The sequence below is a fragment of the Molossus molossus genome, unplaced genomic scaffold, assembly GCF_014108415.1.
Source record: "Molossus molossus isolate mMolMol1 unplaced genomic scaffold, mMolMol1.p scaffold_m16_p_14, whole genome shotgun sequence".
Classification (NCBI taxonomy): Eukaryota; Metazoa; Chordata; class Mammalia; order Chiroptera; family Molossidae; genus Molossus; species Molossus molossus.
The window spans coordinates 52,278,552-52,299,980 of NW_023425349.1; the positions used below are offsets into that span (position 1 = coordinate 52,278,552).

A 21,429-nucleotide genomic window follows, 5' to 3' on the forward strand; every position below is an offset into this window, starting at 1 on the left:
GCTGTAAGGTGAGCTGGCTCCCACTGCTGAGGAACTGTCATAACTAGGGCTTTAGATGCTGAGTCAAAGCCCCCCTCCCATTATTTTGAAGTGAAGATATATACAATGAAAGACTAAATGTTGTTTCAGTTTCTGCTGACTCCCAAAGGCAGTTTTGAGTAACTCGTCTTTTCTGTCCCATGTATTTAATAAATTCCCAAGGTCACAATGAAAACCAGCCCTTGCTAGTGTTCTGAAAGGCAGACTTATCAGCACAGTGACCGCTGCTGGAGTTCCTCAAATGGCAAAACAGACAAATAAGCAGAATTCCACAGTCTTTGCATAAGGTTGAAATAAGGAGTTTCTTTTTTATTGGATACTAAATGTCCTAGCAAGTTTCTGACAGAGGCATAGATAGAAAATAGAAACAAACACCTTATTGGGAATGTTTCCTTGCTTGCACTAATCTTGACTACAGCAAGAACAAACTGCTTACCAGTCAAAGCACACCACGTCATCTACGCAAATGACACGGTAAGTGAGAGTGTCGTTCCCAAGGAAGCAAAACATATGCAAACAGGTCCCGTGCACCCAGTGTCCTGGCTGAGTCAGACAGAGGCTGCTAGAGCTGCAATATCCTTTTCCTGGGCAGAGAAAGCCGGTTGTGACCCTCTGCCTCCCAGCAGGGTCTCCCCCCTCTGCCCTCCATCTCATCAGGCCCATAACTGTACCAGCGGTAAGATTTTTCTTCCGGCGTCCACTTCATTTCCTACTTTTACAGCATTTCATGGTCTCCTTTTACAGCCATTAAAAGCAAGAGCTGAACTGTGTCCAAACAAGTGCGTTAAAATTGGGAGATAAGAGAGCAGAGAGAAAGTCAGAGATAGCAGACACGGTGATATCTTGTCTTCCCAGGAGGAATGAGTATGAACTCAGGTATCACCCTAGGTGATGGAAATCAAGGGAGGGCCCGGAAAATGTTAAGCGTTCATTGGCAGGGTCCTGCCAAGAAACCACCTCCCACCTGTCTAATGAATGGCTGGACTAGAAGGAATGCAGCCAGCTCAATATCTAAAATAATATTTACAAAATGAGAGAGAACACCCTTTGATATGTTTTGTTGACAGCGTGCCATTGTGATGTGTAGAAAGCTTTAGGAGATGCGAGAGAAGGTGGCCAGGGACTTTGGAGATGGGACGGTGGAAAAGTGCCCATCAGGTGGTTGGTGGGCATGAGGGGGCTATTGGGAGAGCTACAGATTCCCTAATGGAAAAGCTGGCCTTGGGTGCAAAGCGGAATCCTCCTCCACGCTGAGAGCCTTCTGGTCTGCCCAGGGGCTCCTGCGGCTCAGGGTCGGCACTGGGCTCCTCTCCATTACACGTCGGATTTTTCTCACCGGGCACCACTGATGCCCAGAGGTCATGACTAACAATTTCCTAAGCCACTTACTTATTCCTTCTCAAAAGGGGAAGTTCCTTTGTGTGATAAAATATCGAGAACAAATGATAGTGCAGCTTTAACAGACAACTGAAGACCCTGTTGCATTGGGAGGAACTGACCAAAACCCAAACAAAACAGATATTTTTGTCCCCCAGAAGCCCGCCACCACCCCCCACCCCCACCAGAAAATTATCTTTTGCTTTTTTTTTCAAAGTCATAAGAGGCACAAACAGGTAGCAAGAAGGCGTGGGTGATGTGTCTCCTGCGGAGCGCTCTCTTTGGGCCCAGCGAGTGACCGTTTCTTCCTTCAGGTTATGACAGTGGGACCCCTCCGGCCGGTTCTCTCGTGAATCTGGGATATTTTCAGCGCGATGGCGATGAGAGGGCTCAGCACTGCCTGGAAAAGGAGGAAGAGAGTCTCTGAAAACTCAAGTCAGTCTCAGGAGGCCACTATGATCTAAAACATCTAGATTTGATTCCCATTTGTGACTCTGGGCTGCACCATCATGGGTAGGACACCTCTTCTCTGGGCCTCAGTTTCCTCTTTTTTTTTGTTAATCCTCACCTCAGGATATTTTTCTATTGATTTTATACACACACACACACACACACACACACACACAGTGGAAGGGAGGGAGAGAGAAAGACACATCAGTTGGTTGCCTCCTGCACAACCCTGACCGGGGCTGGGGATTGAACCCAAGACCCTTTGGTCCGAGGGCCAATGCTCTAACTGGCCAGGGCTTGGTTTCTTCTTTCATACAAGGAGGTTGGAGTGGGCAGGGTGAGGGGAGTAGGGGAAGAAGATGATCTCCAAATCATATCCAACTCCCAGAAACATTTGTCTAAGATAGGAAATTGTACAACCCAACTACCAGCACATTGGAGCATGTCACGAACAGAGCTTTGTGAAATAGGAAGTTCAGAAAACCCCAGACTTCCTCTGCTGTCCTCCCTCCCCAACATGGACACCCCCCCCCCCAACACACACACACACACACACATGAACCTTGGGAAAAACACTCGTTCTCCATCCTAAGATCATGGGCCTGAAGAACCTATTATCTTGAGATGTCAAAAAAAGACAGGCCAATCCATTGGCCCATGCTGCAGAAATAACTGCTCATTTCTCCCACCAAATAACACAGTGGCCCATGAGGCCGCTCAGTGCCCCTAGAAGGAGGTGGGGTAGTTTAGAGGCCTGAGGAATAGATTCTTGAAGTGATGAAGGACACGATGAGAAATCAGAATCATTTCTTGCCCATGAGCTGCTTATCACTTCATAGGAATAAGGCATCGTTTTCCAAAGTATGGAGCACGAACCAAGATGATTTTAGTTGGTACAAGAGACTATTTTAGGTGCTTCATGGACATAGTGTGACTTAGAAAACAATGAGAAAGCTACTCTATTTTCCTCCTAATTTCATCAAAGAGAAACTTTGCTGCCAACCTTTAATATTTTCACCAAGACAGAGCACGCCACAGGCAAGAATTACCTCGGCAGGAGGTGATACCATTGTATGTTTTTATTAAATTCATTTTTATGGTGTCTTTTTATTTATCAAGGGATAATGTATTTTTTCCTTATAGAGCACTGCTATAAACTTCCTGTAGTAAGTAGATTTAAGTGAAAACAAAGTGAGTCCATTTAAAGACAAATAGCAATACTGAGGAGAAGGGAGCTTGGGAAATGCTGGCATAAAGGAAGAAAAAGATACCATATTGAGGAAAATAAAATCTGTAATTTCGGAGAGGGAGGGAGATTCTGTCACTTGCAACCCTCACCTATACTGCACAGATAGGGGGATGAGGAAATGCATACATGCTCAGCAGACAGGAACACCAGCAAACGCCCAGGGTATAGGTAGCCCAGTGCGTCCTGAGTAGTGTAGACACAGGCCTGAGTGATAACTGAGCAAAGCTTGTGTGAGAAACCTAAATGCCAGAGTGGAGGTGAAGGATTTAATTTATTAGGCAAGGGACGATGATGAAGGTTCTTGAGCTGAAAGGTGACTCTACCAGAGCTATGCTTTGGAAAGATGTCTCTAGCACTAAATGCAGTGGTCAAACACATTTATGACTAAATGGATTCAGTGATCTTACTCTATGAAGATGTATAGAGGGAAAAGCTCAGCTACAACCCTGGACACTAGAAGGAGATGAAAATCTGGAGTCATTTCACAACTGGACAAGCCGGAGGGATTCCCTCTGGTTCCGTATCCATAAACTTGATATACAAAGACAGGGTATTTCTTTTCCCTTTAACAAGCCCACTGGTCCCCAGAAAATCTCCTCCTGGCACATTTTCCAGCACATAGTCCACGTGATGCCATCTGGATCCTTCAGGAGCCAAGTGCCCATTTTGTACAGAATCCAGACTATTCAGACTCTTCACGTTCATCCTCTTCCCCTCCTGTTTTCTCCCTCTTTCCTTCTCCCTGCTGCCTTTTTTTTTTTTTGCTATATAACTCCTCCTAAACACCTATAAAAGAGGTTAAACAAGGACGGAGAAAGGGAGCCAAGTTAAAAATCGATCACATTAACTGAGGTCCTGGAGAGCAAGTAAAGATAAATTTTAAATATCCTATCAATGTAAGAAAATGCAGTGGCATTGACTTTGAAACTTCAAGAACTGAAAAATGAAAACATGTGCGTTTTACATCCTTGTCAGTCGAGATGGAGGACCTTCCACTCCGTGAGTTTAAGTGCTGGAGCCTGTCGGCACGAGCACCGTGGTGACCGACGCTGTAAATACTGCAGACGTTCCTTTTACTGATCTCCACCGAACTCTGTAGATGAACCTTCGCTTTCCATCTCTTCTGCAGAACATCGACTGATGACCACAGCACACTGGGTGTGTGTGACCAATAGGTCGCTCTCTAACATGCTCACCAACTGCCAGCAGTTGAGTTATGAGCTAACCAGGAGTCAGTTAAGTTTGTTCCTAAATATATTAGTGCCTGTTGCACTTGCTATTTACACTATGCAATTATTAAATTATATGTAAACCAGTGAGGTTCTTTCTAGAGAAATTGAATGTTTTGGAAAGAATAGAGTAATGGCAATTGGCTAATCCTGTCAAACTAGATACAATAGAATATTTGGGCGAAATAAAAGGAATATAAAAATTCTTTATTCATACAGCTTCACAAGTGTTGTTAAGTTCCCAGCGACTATAAAGAAATGAAAGGTGAACATTACAGATGATGAATTATGAATGAAAATCTTTTAAAGAAAAATAATCACAACCAAACAATACACTCATGTTCAAAGAAAAGGTCTTGGGCCAAAATTAAAAGATGGACAAATGAGCATACGTTTAATATTTTGTGCTAAAAACACAATGGGTAAGATATTCATGCCTTCAATGACGTCTTTCAACTCCCTTCTGGATTAATGAGCCAAGCCCTTGCCCCTTGTCCTGATCGTGTCAGAGGAGCAGGCTTTGACGGTTGTGGTGCGAGCCCAAAGGAAGGCAGCTGTATCCTGAGCACCGGAACTAACACCCTGAGCAAAGGCCCCCGGCCAACCTGGCATAGAAGCTGTGGAGCCCTGTGCCCTCAAGGGACCGCGAGGGCTTGGGAAGAAGGACGTCAGTGATGTTCACCATGGACTTAACACTAGTGAGGTGCACTGAGCCATTTTCTAGGAACCCAGAGAGTCTTTAGATGTTTGTATGTCCCGAGGAGTTCTGGGAGGGGTCCCTAAAAATGCCCAAGATTGAATTTTTGCCAGCTGTGTGGAACGGGAGCTGCAAGTCATAATTAATTTAAGGATCATAAAGTAAGGTAATTTTTTTCCTTGTCTGAGTGTGTAGAATAAATCTAGGTTTACAGTTACATTGTGACATTCTTTGGAGTTAATAAAGCTATTGTAATAATAGTAACCTGCATGTCTTTTTCATACAAACAACCGAAAGCCTACTTTTGCCCTCCCCTGTACATATATGAACGGTCACACCAGGAGGGCAGGAACTTTGTCTAATTTAGGGCTTAGAAGGTGCTTGCTACTTAGAAGGTATTTAATAAATATTGGTGGAATAAATGAATGCTATTATCAGTTTGATGAAAAGAAAATGATGAGGCAGATAGATTCTTCTGTGGCCATTCATGAAGGGCACTCTGGGTGCATGGAAGGGTCAGTAGTACCGGATTTTTACTGTTATGTTTTTCTTTAGAAATGACAGCTTTAACACATGTAGATCCCAGACACCACTTTCATATCATCAGCCATGTATGATGGGAAAGAGAGGGGGAATGATTTCCCTAAGGCAGTGGGGAGGCCCTCAGAACGGGGAGTGAGTGAGGAGTTAACCATGAGAAGCCTGCGGGTGTGAAATTTCTCAGGCAGAACCCACAGCACGGGGCTTGAGAGGCAGAGAGGAACGCGGGAGGGTCTGGTTTGATTCCTTCCAGTCACAGGCGAGGAGACCCAGCCTAGAGAGGAGACACGAGTGGCCCCGGGGCACAGCTGTTTGGTGGCTGAGCCGGGGTAGGAGCACAGGGATGCCTCCTCTAGTGTTTCCATTAACAGTTCCGACTCTGAGGCCTGCGAGGGACAGGACAACAGTGGACAGATGAGTCTAAGGGGGAGGAGGGAGAACCGTAGGGCCGTCATCCCACGGTGCTGGACAAGGCCGCACTAGGTGAGGGGTCTGACCAGCCAAGAACAGGTGGACAGTGGGAAGAGGAGCATTCCCGGTTACGTGACGGTGTTAGAAGTTTCATGATGATTCTTTGGAAATAAAAAAAATAAACTAATAGAGACTTTAATCAATCAGGAATAGAGCATCTTTTTTCTAATTCCAGTGCATAGAGCGCCTGACATGGCTTTCCTACACTCAGCTGTAGGAGCAGCGAATGCGCACCCCCGAACAAACCGAGTTGGCAACAGGTCCATTCGACTGTCTTCACGCTGCGGCTCCAGGGTCGGGGCTGAGTGGGTGTTGCTGTCACCTCGAGTTTATGAACTGCCAGGCTGAAGGGGGAACTGGGGCCCGTCTCTATTTAAAATGTTGATACTTCATTGTGGAATTTTTGCATTGATTTTGATTTTTAAAAATATTGCATCACCATATTTATTTTATTACTGTTTTTGGCATCCCCTTAGATTTGGACCCTGCTCGCCTCACCCGAACCCCAGCCCTGTACAGTCGTCCCTCGCCACCTCGCGCTTCGACTTGCGCGGCTTCACTCTATCGTGGTCTCTTCAAGTATATTCATTAAAAAGTTGATCGAGACAGTGAAAATGATACAGTGCGCGCTCGGCTGTCTGAGTCAATTATACGCCCTGTATTACAATTAAAATTAAAATTACTGTACGTGTGGACTGTAGGCCTATGTGTTCGAGCACCCCGGGAATCCTTCAACGCCAGGTGCAACCGCTACAGTCTGGAACGGATTCACTGCGATAAACGAGGTTTTAACCTGTTTTCACTTTCCTTCCGATTTCTCTCTTGCTCTATGTGGTGGTTGTTTTGAGGCATGTTCATGTAAATCAGCCACAAAAAACAAACCCCTAACAAGCTGAACTTCTCCCCCTGACCAGCAATAGACAGGAGAGGTGTAAATAACCCAAATGTCACAAGACTCGAAGTAAATAGTTAACTGATTTGGGGGAGAAAAACAAAACCCTAACCAGAGCCACAATCACTTATTAAGAAGGATTTGCCAGACTCTGTGGAGGGAGCCAGCACGGGGCTGGCCTCAGGGAGGGGTGTGCGCTGGGGGGTCAGGGAGTTGTCCTGGGGCTCGGAGGGGTGGGGATGTCAGGCTCATCCTAGCTCGTGATTTGGGGCAGATACCACAGTCCAGAGAATGCAGATTATTCAACCAGAAAAAACTGATATTCTAACACCCATAAAATCGGGATTTATAATAAACACCACTTCCTCCTGATCCTTAGGGGCAACCTGCCTCCACACGCCCACTTTGGTGGAAGCTGAACGGCCTGACTTGCTCTCATGATTTCGTTCCCACATTCGTTCCTAGTCCACGTGTTGCTTGCTTGGTCTAAGGCAGCGGTTCTCACACTTGAGCGCGCATTGGAACCGTCTGGGAACGACGTTCAACCCCTTTCATTTCATGGCACATATAAATGAATTACTGAAATACTGCGGCACTCCAAAACAAAATACCTTTTGCCCATCTGACAAAAAAAATAGGTATAGTTTTTATTCATTCACAACCACATGCCTTCTCTTTTTCCTCTGTTCCGAAGATCTGGTTTATCGGTTCTCGTTGTCAGTTTTTAAAAACTGGGTTCCTGTGCTTGGAACTTTAGCTTGGTCTCCTGCATATGGATATAAGACAGGCTTGTCCTTGGAGATGAATTAAAAGCACCAGCAATGATTGGTCAGCAGATTGCTGCCTAGGGGCGAGGTAAGAGCCCCTGGGGGTACTTCTGTGGGCTTCCTGAGGGCTGCTCCAGTGAAGGTAGGGACTGGCAAGGAAGGTGTATCCCTGACGAGCTTCCAAAGCAATTCCAATGTTATAGGGTGTCGTCTACATACTCTAGAAGGGGCAGTGTGCAATAGTGGTTACAAGCAGGACCCTGAAGCCGAACTACCTGGCGCTGCCCCCTAGGAGCTGTGCGAGCTTGGGTAAGCCACTTAACCTCCCTGAGCCTCGATTCTCCTCACTTGAAATAGGAAGCTTTACAGAACAGTTGTGATGATTAAATGAGCTGATGAGGAGGAAACACTCAGAACAGTACCTGACACACAGGGGTGGGGATTATAAGCACTGCCGTCATCATTAGAACCAGTGATCGAGCTGAACCAACACTGGAGCACCGTCCATGCGACCGACAAGGCTAGAGGGGGCATGTGAACTGGAGAGCCATGGTCACCAGATGCACTCTGTGATCTCAGACTTGCTGGCTCAAAACTGACATAGATCTTTTCAAATATGAATTAAATGCCTTTAGATGGCACACCGGTACTAACCGACGGCTTCCTATTGTTTTATGCTCTGCTGCCCTCTCCACATTGGTGAGTTATCTGCCTGTCATTGAATGTCTGAGCCCTGGGTGTGCTGTGGGGTACGTGCCCTGTAGTCACCTTGCCTCGTCACAGGAAGCTGGCCTCTGAAATGGGGTGTGGTGGGCAGCAGGTGTGTTGGTTTGAGGGTGATGCACACCCACCGGGCTGCTCCTGAATGTGGCTCACACAGGGAAGAAGGGACCTATGGATATCATACCAGAAAAGTCCTGACCAAGCTTCAAGGTGTCCTTAACCAGATCCTACATCCTCACCACCCTGGAAGGGCATCTGATTTTGAGGCTACATGACCCAGTGACCAATATGGGGCATATCCCAGGACTCTGGGGTAACCCTGAGGACCGCTGATCCTAAGACACAGGAGGTCCTGGGCTTCTCCTCAAGGCACGTGTTAGATCATGAAACCAACCTCGGAACCCCAGCCAGCTCCTCACCGCTCCCTGATGGGCGCGATCCACTTTACATTGGAACTTGATTTGTGCTACAGAACCTGAACACATTCACCCAAACTAGCTCACCTTTAGATGCTCCTAAAAGGTTAGTTATAAATACTTGGTTCCAGAGTGCTCTTAGGTCTAGGCTCAGAAAGACTAAAATAATAAATGTAAGCTCCCTTTCGTTCACGGCATTTCTCCATCACTGTGGTAGTCATTCGCGCCATCCACCGATCGTCTCTACCAGTCCCCCTCCCTGGCCTGGCGGCCGAGCTTCCCGCCCTCCTTTGGCCAGGCGGGCACTTTGACCATTTCCAGCCAGTGGGTTAAGAGTGGAGCAGATGTGGTCGCATTCAGCCAAAGGTCTTTCCCTGACAGTGACCAGCAACGGTCCAGAAGCCTGTTCCATACACCTGGACCCTGGAGGACCAACAACATGGAAGAGGGCCCCCAGCCAAGACGTAGTGAACATGTAATGTGAATTAGAAACACGCCTGTTTTCACTGGTGGTTTGAGTTGCTGAGATTTGGGGCTGTGGATTACCATGGCATGACCTAGCCCATTCTGAGTGCTGAAAAACACCATTCACTAACGTAAAGTAGGAACGGCCATTTCAAAAACACTGTCCGAGTCAGAATATGCCCTGGAACCTCTATGCTGCTGCACCATGTTTTGCCTTGAGGCGTGGGGCTATCCTTATTATGTCGATGTTCTGAAGCCAGTCGAAAAGATAAGACTGATGTAGCAGATTTAAAACATGGCTACAGATTCGTTGGAATTCCTCCCGTTAATAGGTGGGGCCTAGTCCTTCTTCCCTTGAAGCTTGGCAGGCTTGGTCAACCGACAGAGTTTGGAGCAAGTTCTGTTATGTGACTCCTGAGCCTGGTCGCAGAAGGACCTGTGGCCTCCCCATACTGCCCTGAGCCAGCCCCCGGGTGAGAAGTCTGACTCTCCCGAGACGAGAAGGTGAAGAGACCTCCAGAAGAGTCCAGCTCCCAGCCACTGAGTCACCCCCAGTCCTTCTAGCTTCCCGCTAGAGAACCCACACATCACGGAGCAGGGGCAAGCCACCCCACTGTGCCACGTCCAAATTCCCGACCTACAGGGTCCATGGGCACGCTGACACCTCTATCGTAGGGTGCCACTCAGTTTTGAGGTGATTTGTTAAGCAGCACTGGCTGGCCAGGGCAATGGTAAGCTGGCTGACATAGCTTGGGCCATTAATTTGGTTGGGAAAGAAGTTGATGCTGAAGTGAAATGAGAGCCCATACAGGATGCTGGTTGAATGCATGAATCAGTTAAGGCTTGGGTTTAATTCCATCTGCCAGCACTTACTAGACAAGGTTCTTAATCTCTCTGCACCTCATCTTTAAAACTGGGATGCTAATAGCAGTCCCTGCTCCGCAGGGTTGTTGTAAGCACGACATGCAATCCAGCAAGGCCCTCGGCAGCATCCCCAGCGCTGCACTTGTGGCTCCGTCCCTGAAGACGGCCAGGAGGCCTCCCCCTGGTAGAATTGCAGCTTGTACGTGTGAACATCAGATTCCACCCTGCTCTTGCCTCAGCAGTCTTGGAAGCCAGAAAAGTCATGTTTCCTGGCCAGGTTTTGGTCACAGCAATATAACTGCTCTCACGGCAGAGCCAGAGAATTGATTTATCAGCCTGTAAAAGTCTTGGGAACAGGAAATGCATCCTCCTCCGTCATCTACAGTTGGTGCCTAGAGTTCTGAAGTTTTGATTCTTCTTTAGCAATTTTTAGTGGCTTACACGGAGTACCCGCTATGTGCCAAGCACTATTCCAAATTCATGTATTGAGTTCATCTTTATAAATAGTCTGCGAGGCAGGTGGTCTTGCCTCCATTTTACAGATGAGGAAACAGGCTCAGAGGAGCCACGTAACTTGCTCGAAGTCACACAGCTAGTAAGTGGCAGAGCTGAGCTCTGACCGTCGGTGCTGTGATTTTAACTGCAAAGCTGCGCTGTCTCACTACCCTACATTCCCTTCTACTGAGGAAAACGTTTTCCTTTTCTGGAAGTTTAGAAAAGATGTGTCTTCACGCTTTCCTGTGAAAAGGCTTCTCTGTTCCAGGTACACTATTTGAATACTACCTTTGTAAACATTGTGAAAGACAGCATTCCCAGGAAAGAGCACAAAAGACACAAACTCAAATTACATATAAAGCTGGCGCTGCTTCTGGAGACCTAGCCTATTTGAGCTCTAAATGAACTCATCAAATTGTTCTCCTTGGTTAGCAAGAGACAGTCTGCAAATACAGCCGATGTCCAAGAGTTTTCTTCAGAAATACTCTTTCAGAGGGTAAAGACTTCCTTTTTTTTTTTTCATCTGTATCTGTAGAATTTTGATCATGAATAGATAATTTTAAAAAGCATTTTATCAAATACTTTTCTGATTCCATTTTTTTACTTCCTAACTTAATTGCCCTTGTGATAATATTCTGTATTGTTTCACTCCCAAGTACATAGTTAATTTGTATATGTGTTCCCTATGGCATGAAAAGAACTTACATGTTGATGTTGTCTGGTGTAGTAGCTATACATGTCCGTATGTCAGGCATGTTAACTATGTTGTTTAAATATTCTATAACCTTTCTAATTTTAAAAAATCTATTTGTTCTAATAATTACTGAGAGGAACGTTAAAACATTCCAAGGAGATTGTAGAGTCCTCTATTTCTTCTCATGGTTTCACCAATATTTACTTTATAAATTAAAAATTGTTAAGTCTTCCTGGGGGAATTTAACCTTTGATCCTTTTGAAGAGATACTCTTTATCTTTAGCAATTCATTTGACCTTTATCTGAAACTAAGAGAGCTAGACTTTTGGTTATTAATTGTATATACCTTTTTTTGAGCTTGCAAATTTTCTATTTGTTTAAGATGTGTCTCTTACAATGAGACATCGTCATTTTAAAAAATCCAGACTTTGTCTTTGCCCTGGAGCATTTAGTTCATCTGCATTCGAAGTAATAACTTACTCTCTGTTTTCCCGCCTTAGATGGGAAGTTATGTACTTTTTTCTTCTATGTTTTTATGATGGTTACCTAGAAATTACAACACAAATCCTTGACCTATCAAAGTCTAATAATGATCTATACTTCTACTTCCCTCGTAGCTAAGATCCTTGTATATGTTACTCTCACAGGGCTTACAGCTATTGCGGTTGTACATTTTAGTTCTCCATAATATCAATATGATGAGTACTCTCAGTACCACAAGACATTAGTATTAATGTTTTATACAGCCAAAGTTCATAGAAACCAACCCTTACTTTTATGTTTTACCTATACCCCAGTGGCCTTCTCCTCCTTTAGAGATTTCAATTCAATTAAGTAAGACCTCCCTGTATCCTTCACATCTCTTACCCACTATACTGTATTTTCTATCAATTCTGGTGCACATTGCTTTGTCTCTTCAAGAGACTTGTCATCGTTTATTGTTTGCTGGCCATTTAGTTTAAAAGTTACTCACAGAAATAACTTGAGACTACAGCACTGTTAGCTCCCTTCATCTACTTGCACGAGACTCCTGAGCGAGCAGGTAGTTCAGAGCCATGGATTTATAACCCTCTGGATGACAGTCTGTGCGCTCCCCTTGGAATGGTTTCCTGCAAGTTTACAACCTAGAACAGGGGTTGTTCTTCCTTTGGTGAGTTCCTAACCCTGTCTTTCCTTTACCCACATGAAGCTGCCACACATGTCTGCCTCTTAGTTGCCTCCGTTGGAGAGTCCTTTGGATGGTACAGACCGGGGTAATGGGCCAGGTTCTCTACCTAAACCTGACGCTTGTCACCTACAACTGGAGTAATTCACCAAAAGCTGCCATTCTTAGCACCTCTCCTGGGTAGGAAAATGCCCCCAGATGGAAAGAGCTCTGGTTCATTTCCCTGAGCTCCAACCGACTTCCTGTTCACATTGCTATTGGTCAATGATGCTTTTGTTTATTTCCTTCAGCTATTTTCTTTTCAGAGGGAGGGTTGGTTTGAATCACCTAGTCCACCATTCCCAGAAGCTAGAAGTCCTTTATGCAGTGTTGGTTTTTCTCTTTTTGGTAATAATTTTCCTGCCAATTTTAAAAAATCAAATTTTATAACAAAATCTGGCAACCCTGAGCTCATACAGTAATAAGGCCCTACTGGAGGGGGCTGCATCACCTGAGTTCCCACTTAACTAGGCCCAGCCCAGGATCTGCTGCCTGTTTTGGTGGGCATCTGAATTTGCTGAGGTTAAACTGGCAGTAATGTAGCAGTGAAATGCTCTCAATAGTAATAAGTATACATTTTGCCTGAGTAGTTCTACACCCAGGAATCTAGTACATTCTAATTTAGCTTTCTCTTTTCCCGAAATAGAGATTATCCCTATGTGGAGATTGAAGACTGAGGGAGCGAAGGGACTGAGATCCAAATTCTCAGCATGGACTGAGCTGACCATGATGAAGACACACACTATCACCCAGGAACTGTCTCCTCTCAACCCAGCCCTGCGGGGCACAGTGGAGTCTGGCAAACACCTGCGCAAATGAAGGAAGTCGAAGAGCAGGATGCTAAGGCCCAGCCACTGGCGGCAGGACCCCTGGCTGGGTGAAGCCCTGAGAGAACAAGCTCTTTCTCCCTCACCTTGCAGAACCGCCAGGGCCCAGGCAAGGGTCCCCGTGGCCGGAGGGTGCAGACCCATCCCAGGGCGGTAGTACTGCTCCTCCAGGGGAAAGGTCAACAGTCTCTCTGCTCTTCCCACAACTGCCACCACAGCCCACTTGGTCTGACTGGTGACAGGCAGCACTGTGATGTTCTCCAGTCCTGACCCTCTAAGACAGGACTGGTTCTTTGGAAGAGATTTGAGGATATAAATGGGGACAGGAAGGCTGAAAGACGGACCAGACTTCCCACTCCTCTGGCATTGTGGTGCTCAAGAACTGCATCTGAGAACAGTCTTAGAGAATGGGTGGGTATGTCAGACTGGAATGGGCACCCTATTTATTTTTTCATTGGGGGGGTGTCTGTGTGTGTGTGTGTGTGTGTGTGTGTGTGTATATATATATTTTTTTTAAATCCTCACCCGAGGATTTTTTTCCATTTTTTTGTTCAGACAGAGTGGAAAGGAGAGAGAAAGAGAGAGAAAAACATCGACATGAAAGGGACACATCGAGTGGCTGCCTCCCACACGACCTAACCAGGACCGGGGACAAACTGCAACCAAGGTACGTGCCCTCAGCGGGAACCGAACCTGGGTCTCTCTGGACCGCAGGCCTCTAACCGCTGAGCCAAACTGGCCAGGGCCATCCCCATATTTTTGATAGCACAAGTAAAGCACCCTAGTTAAGACTATGGGCTCTGGGATACAAATACCAGTGATACTACTTAGAAATAGTAGGTTATTCTGATTCTCAGGGCCAAACTAATTTATAGAACATGGATGGATGAATATCTATCACATTAGATGTTGATGAGAAATAGATATAACACACACAAAAATACATAGCATTCTGCCTAGCCCATAGACAGGACGGCACGTGATACATGCTACAGAATGTTGTTGTTGTTATTGAAGCAAGAAGCCGAGCTTGCCAGAATAGTAGTGGAAGTGAGTGGACCTGCACTCTAGCCCCAACAGATTGACCTTTGGTAGACAGACAACAGCCACTTTGACTTCTGTGTCCTTGCCCATAAAATGAAATTCATAAAACCTTTTCTGATGGAAGATCAGATTTTTAAAAAGGATTAAGAATATCAGAAGTGTTTTCAGTTTTTTAATGGAAAACACCCAAAACCACTGCAATCAGAAGTAAGATCTCTCTATGTCCGTGAGATACCCTTAGCCTCAGAGTAGCTGGCCTTCCTTTTGGTTTATGTGCAGCAGGACCAATCTATCGGGCCAGAGGGAAGACAGTTAGATTGCACTTGGACAAGACAATGCCGAAAACAGAAGGAACAGACATCGTTGCACTTGGAACACATCCCTTCAGGGTGTATCTGTTTCTGAAGTAGTTAGTTAGCAAGGACGGCCACACTGAGCACCAGCAGCAGAAGCAAAGCGGAAGGAAAACCGCGGAGATGAGGGCTGACTGAGGCAATACAGCAGCAGAATCATTAACACCAGGCACAAGAGAGAGAAGTGAGCCCTCCACCCGAAGGGAGATTCTTCCCTGTGATATAAAGACTATTTGTGGACTTTACAGACAGTTAATAGACATTTTTTGAGTGCAGTGACCAGGAGTTTCTTCTACTTTTGACAAAAGAATATGTTCTTTTGTGGACTTTGCATTTAAGATAAAACCACCATATAATACTTAAGTATTTTAAGTATATTATTAACCTTTTTACCTGGTAATTGAAGTAGTGCTAGACTGCCTACCCACAGTTTCAGCAAGTCTTCCTATCTTGGTAAAATCAAAGTAGAACTTTACTTCAGACTTAACAAAGTAGTGGCAGAGTAGGTGGATGTTATACTCGTCTTCTCCCAGGACAGAACTGAAATCACAACTGAAATACAGAACAATCAACCTGGATAGCCAATTAAAGATGAGCTGAAGAGAAGTCTTATAAATAGGGATTTACAGAAGAAGCTACTCAAAACTGGTAGGATGGGTGGGATGGGAAGGGGGCTGGCCTGCTCCCATGGGCAGCAGCTGAGACCGGAGGGACATCTCAGTTGCAAAGGTTCCCCCTGAGGGGTGTGGGATTTCAACCCCATGCTGGGCTCCCCACTCAGAGCACCAGAGCCAGGAAGAGGCATGCACATAACATCTGGCTGTGAAAATCAGTGGTCATTCTGTCTGCCAGGGAGAGACTGGAGTCTTCTAGAGACACAGGTACCCTCTTAGAAAGCCAACACACAAAATTTCATTCAAAGCCACTTACCCTGGGCTCCGTGGAGGGAGGACAGAGCAGACTAGAGTCGCATGAGGAGAGACGGGATTGTGGCTCTGGGGAGAGAGCTGAAGGGAGAGCGGCCAGGATCCCTGAGCTGAGTGACTCCCCCACACCACAGAAGCCATCTTTCTTGGGTGGAGCACTCCCCTCCATATGGCATCAGTCTGGGGGAATGCAACAGCCCCACCCTCTTAGCTCCCTGTCACCCCCACCCTGCAAAACTTACACCCTACTGAGGAGTCAGCTGCCTGGACCAGGGTGTAGAAGTCTGAGCAGATGGAGGGGATATCAGTGACTGAGTTATGTGGCTTTGGGGCAGGGACCATTCCTGCTAGCCCCACTCTCTGGTCTCTTGGCTGAATGGGTAAGAAAACAAGACCCATGTACATGCTGTCTAAAAGAGACCCACCTCAGAACAAAAGATACAATATAAAAATAAAAAGATGGAAAGGGATATTTCATGCAAATGAAAATGAATAAAAAAAAAAAGCTGACAAAATAGACATTAAATCAAAGGCTATAGTAAGAGACAAATAAGAACACATAATGATAAAGGGACAATACAACAAGAGAATATAACCCTTGTAAATATTTATGCACCCAACATAGGAACACTGAAATATGTAAAGCAAATCTTGATGGACATAAAGTGAGAGACTGACAGTAATACAGTCATAGTAGGGGATTTCAACACCCCATTGACATCAATGGGTAGATCTTCCACACAGAAAATCAACAAGGAAACAGTAGCCTTAAATGAAACACTAAATCAGATGGATTTAATTGATATCTTCAGAGCATTTCACCTCAAAGCAGCAGAATATACATTCTTTATAAGTGTACATGGAACATTTTCTAGGATAGACCACATATTAAGACACAAAACAAGTCTCAAATTTAAGAAGATTGAAATCGTATAAAGTATATTCTCAGACCATAATGGTATAAAATTAGAAATTAGTCACAAGAAAAAAAAAAGAAAAACATATAAAGACATGGAAGCTAAATAACATGTTACTAAACAACAAATGGGTTAAGAATGAGACCAAGGAAGTAATAAAAAGATATCTTGAAACAAATGAAAATAAGAACATAACAACCTAAAATCAATAGGACACAGAGAAAGCAGTCCTTAAACAAAATTTATGGCATTAGAGGCCTATCTCAAGAAACAAAAAAAAATCTCAAATTAACAATTTAACTTTATACTTAAAGGACTGGAAAAAGAACAATAAACAAAGTCCAAAGTGAATAGAAAGGAGATAATAAAGATCAGAGCAGAAATAAATAAAATAGAGTCTAAAAAAATACAAAAATATCAATGAGACCAAGAGTTGGTTCTTTGTAAAAATAAACAATATTGACAAACCTTTAGCCAGACTCATCATGAAAAAAGAGAAATGAAAGAGAAGTGACAACTGACACCAAAGAAATACAAAGGATTCTAAGAAAATAATACAAACAACTATATGCTAACAAGTTGGACAATCTGGACAAAATGGATAAATTCCTAGAAACATATACTCTTACAAAACTGAATCAGGAAGAATGAGAAAATGTGAATAGACAGATTACAACTAATAAAATTGAAGCATTAATTAAAAAAACAAAAAAAAACAAAAAAAAACCTCCCAACAAACAAAAGTACAGGACCAGATGGCTTCACAGGTGACTTTTACAAAACATTCAAAGAACTAACACCTACCCCCCTCAAAGTATTCCAAAAAATCAAAGAGGAGAGAAGAATCCCATGTTCGTTTTACAAGGCCAGCATTATTCTAATTCCAAAACCAGGTAAAGACAATACAAAGAAAGGTAATTATAAGCCAATATCCCTGATGAACATACATGCTAAAATACTCAACAATATATTAGCAAACCAGGTCCAGCAATACATTAAAAAGATTATACACCACGATCAAGTGGCATTTATTCCATGGATACAGAGTTGGTACAATATCCACAAATCAATAAATGTGATACACTATATAAACAAAATGAAGGTTAAAAATCACATGATCATATTGACAGATACAGAAAAAGCATTTGATAAAATTCAGCATCCATTTATGATCAAAACTATCAGCAAAGTGGGAATAAAGGGGACATATCTTAATGTAATAAAGACCATATATAATAAACTCATAACCAGCATCATACTCAATGGGCAAAAACTAAAAATGTTTTCCTTAAGATCAGGAACAAGACAGGAATGTCCACTTTCTCCACTCTTATTCAACAAAGTACTGAAAGTCCTAGCCACAGCAATCAGACAAGAAGAAGAAATAAAAGGCATCCAAATTGAAAAGGAAGAAGTAAAACTGTCATTATTTGCAGGTGGCATGATACTGTATATAGAGAACCCTAAAGATTCCACCAAAAAACTACTACAACTGATAAATACAAAATAGCAGGATATAAAATAAATATCCAGAAATCAGTTGCATTTTTTTTTTTTTTTTATCCTCAGCCAAGGACACTTTTTCATTCTTTGTTCAGATAGAGCAGGAGGGAGAGAGAGAGAGAGAAACATCGATGTGAAAAGGACACATCCAGTGGCTGCCACCCGCACGACCAACCAGGGCCGGGGACAAACTGCAACCGAGGTACATGCCCTTAGCGGGAACCGAACCCGGGTCTCTCTGGACCACAGGCCGACGCTTTAACCACTGAGCCAAACCGGCCAGGGCCAGTTGCATTTTTATACATTAATAATGAACTATCAGAACTGGAAACTAAGAAAACAATGTCATCTATAATTGCATAAAAAAGTACCTAGGAATAAATTTTACCAAGGATGTAAAAGACTTGTACTCAGAAAATTATAAGACACTGAAGAAAGAAATTAAAGAATATACAAATAAGTGGAAGCACATACCATGTTCATGGATAAGAAAAATTAACATCATTAAAATTAACATCAAAGTAATCTATAGAGTCAAAGCAATTCCTATCAAGATACTGACAATGTATTTCATAGAACTATAACAAATATTCCAAAATGTATATGAAACCAGAAAAAAACCCAAAGAGCCACAGCAATTTTGAGAAAGAATAACAAAGTTGGAGAAATCACGCTACCTGATATCAAACTACAAGACCATAGTAATCAAAACAGCATGGTACTGGCATGAAAACAGATGTATAGATCAGTGGAATAGACTAGAGAGCCCAGAAATAAACCCACATCTTTATGGTTAATTATTATTTTGAAAGGAGGCAAGAACATACAATGGAGTAAAGATAGTCTGTTCAATCAATGGTGTTGGTAAAATTGGACAGATATGTGCAAAAAAAGAAAAAGAAAGAAAAGAAACTAGACTACCTTCTTACACCATACACAAGAATAAATTCAAAATGGATTAAAGACTTATATGTTAGATCAAAACCATAAAACTTGTAGAAGAAAACATAGGCAGTAAAATTTCAGACATTTCTTTCTTTCTTTTTTTGGGGGGGGGGGAGGTGCCCCTAACGGGAACTGAACCCAGGACTCTCTGGTCTGTAGGCTGAGGCTCCAACTGCTGAGCCAAACTGGCCAGGGCTCAGACATTTCTTGTAGCAATATTTTGTTTTTTTTGCTACATTGCCTCAGGTAAAGGAAACAAAAAATAAATAAATATACAAATAGGACTACATTGAACTAAAAAGTTTTTGCACAACAAAGAAAACCATCAACAAAATGAAAAGACAACCCACTGAATGGGAGAACATATTCACTAATGATACATCTGATAAAGTGTTAATATCCAAAATTTATAATGAACTTATAAAACTCAACACCTAAAAAACAAACAAACCAATTTAAAAATGTGCGAAGGACCTGAATAGACACTTCTCCAAAGAGGACATACAGACAGCCAATAGACATATGAAAAGATGCTCAATGTCACTAATTATCAGAGAAACTCAAATTAAAACCACCATGAGATATCACCTCACACCTGTCAGAACAGCTATCATCAATAAATCAACAAACAACAAGTGCTGGCGAGGATGTGGAGAAGGGGGAACCCTCGTGTACTGTGGGGAATGCAGACTGGGGCCGCCTCTGTGGAAAGCAGCATGGAGTTACCTTAAAAAATTAAAAATTGAACTTCCTTATGACCCAACGATTCCACTTCTGAAAATATATCTGAAAAAACCCAAAACACTGATTTGAAAGAATACATGCACCTCTATGTTCATTGCAGTGTTATTTACAATACAGTCAGCCCTCGTTTATCACGGTTAATCAGTTCCAGACTCTACCACAATAAATGAATTTCCGCGAGGTAGGATTTTTTATTTATATGCAGTCGTCCCTCACCACTTCACGCTTCGACTTTCACGGCTTCACTCTATCATGGTTTTTTCAAATATAGTATAGTATAGAATAGTGTAGTATAGTGTAGTATAGTATAGTATAATACAGTATAGTATAGTGTAGTATAGAATAGTATAGTACAGTATAAATAAAATTAACTGAGGAACAAAATAGGTCCAGAGGCATAAATGCATGAAACAGAATGACAGATCTCAGTGAGGGTAGGGGTGGGAGGCAACAGGAAGAGATAAACTAAAGAACATGTATGCATAACCCATGGACACAGGCAATAGCATGGGGAAGGCCTGGGGTGGGGTGGGGGTCGAGTGGAGGGGGCACAAAGGGAGAAAATGGGAGATATCTGTAATACTGTCAACAATTAAATAAAAAACAAAAATGACTTTACTTCATCCCTGGGTTATTTTGAATCTCTCAGCTTAATTAGCATAATTGTGTGAAGAGAACAGTCTAACAATACAGAGTTGATACTGAGGTAGGATTTCTATGGAGATACAAAGTGAATCTCGTTTTCTTGTTTCTCTTTTCATTAATTGTTCTGAGAAGCAGAAAGAGATCTTCAAAGGTCTTGGGACATTTTTTCTGGGTTATTTTCTGCACTTCCTGTAATTTTTCAGAAGGAGGAGGAAGAACAGAGGCCAGTCACTCCTATAAATGCTTCCAGGCAGTTTGGCATTAGAGGAATTTATTGGGTCTGGGGGAAAGTCAATCCTGCTAAGCAGAGGTAGAAATGAGGATCCCAAGGCTGTCATAGTAGGAACTCTGAAACCTGAATGTGCACACAGATCACCTGGAGATCTAGTTAAAATGCAGGATCTGCCCAGCTGGTGTGGCTCAGTGGATTGAGTGTCACCCCATGGACTGAGAGGTCCCAGTTCCATTCCTGGTCAGGGCACATGCCTGGGTTGTGGGTGGATCCCCAGTGGGTGGGGTGTGCAGGAGGCAGCCAATCAGTGTGTCTCTCTGTCAATGTTTCTCTCTCTCTCCCCCTCTCCCTTTCTCTGTCTCTAAAAATCAATAAATAAATATATATATATATATATATATATATATATATATATATATATTTTTTTTTTTTAAAGTGCAGGATCTGATTCAGCAGGTTTGGGGTTAGGATTAAGATTTTGTATTTCTAAAAAGCCTTCTGAGCGGGAACCTACAATGGCATTTGAGAAGTTATAACACAGACCATATGACTAGTGTTATGGGTTAAACTGTGTCCCTGCCAAATTCATATGTTTAAGTTCTAGTTCCCAGTACCTCAGAATGTGACCTTCGGAGATAAGGTCTTTACAGAGGCAATCAAGTTAAAATGAGGTCATTAGGGTGGGCCCCAAGCCAATATGACTGGTGTCCTTATAAGAAGA

General features: G+C 43.3%; 1 protein-coding gene across 1 annotated transcript in view; it reads right to left on the minus strand.

Moving 5' to 3' along the window:
* Positions 1 to 1,594: 1,594 nt before the first annotated feature.
* Positions 1,595 to 21,429, minus strand: part of PGM5 (phosphoglucomutase 5) — a 170,738-nt gene continuing 150,903 nt past the window's right edge. Inside the window, exon 11 of the mRNA XM_036261088.1 lies at positions 1,595 to 1,816. Within this exon, the coding sequence (XP_036116981.1) occupies positions 1,727 to 1,816 (90 nt within the window). The 3' untranslated portion in view covers positions 1,595 to 1,726. The remainder of the gene's footprint in view (positions 1,817 to 21,429) is intronic.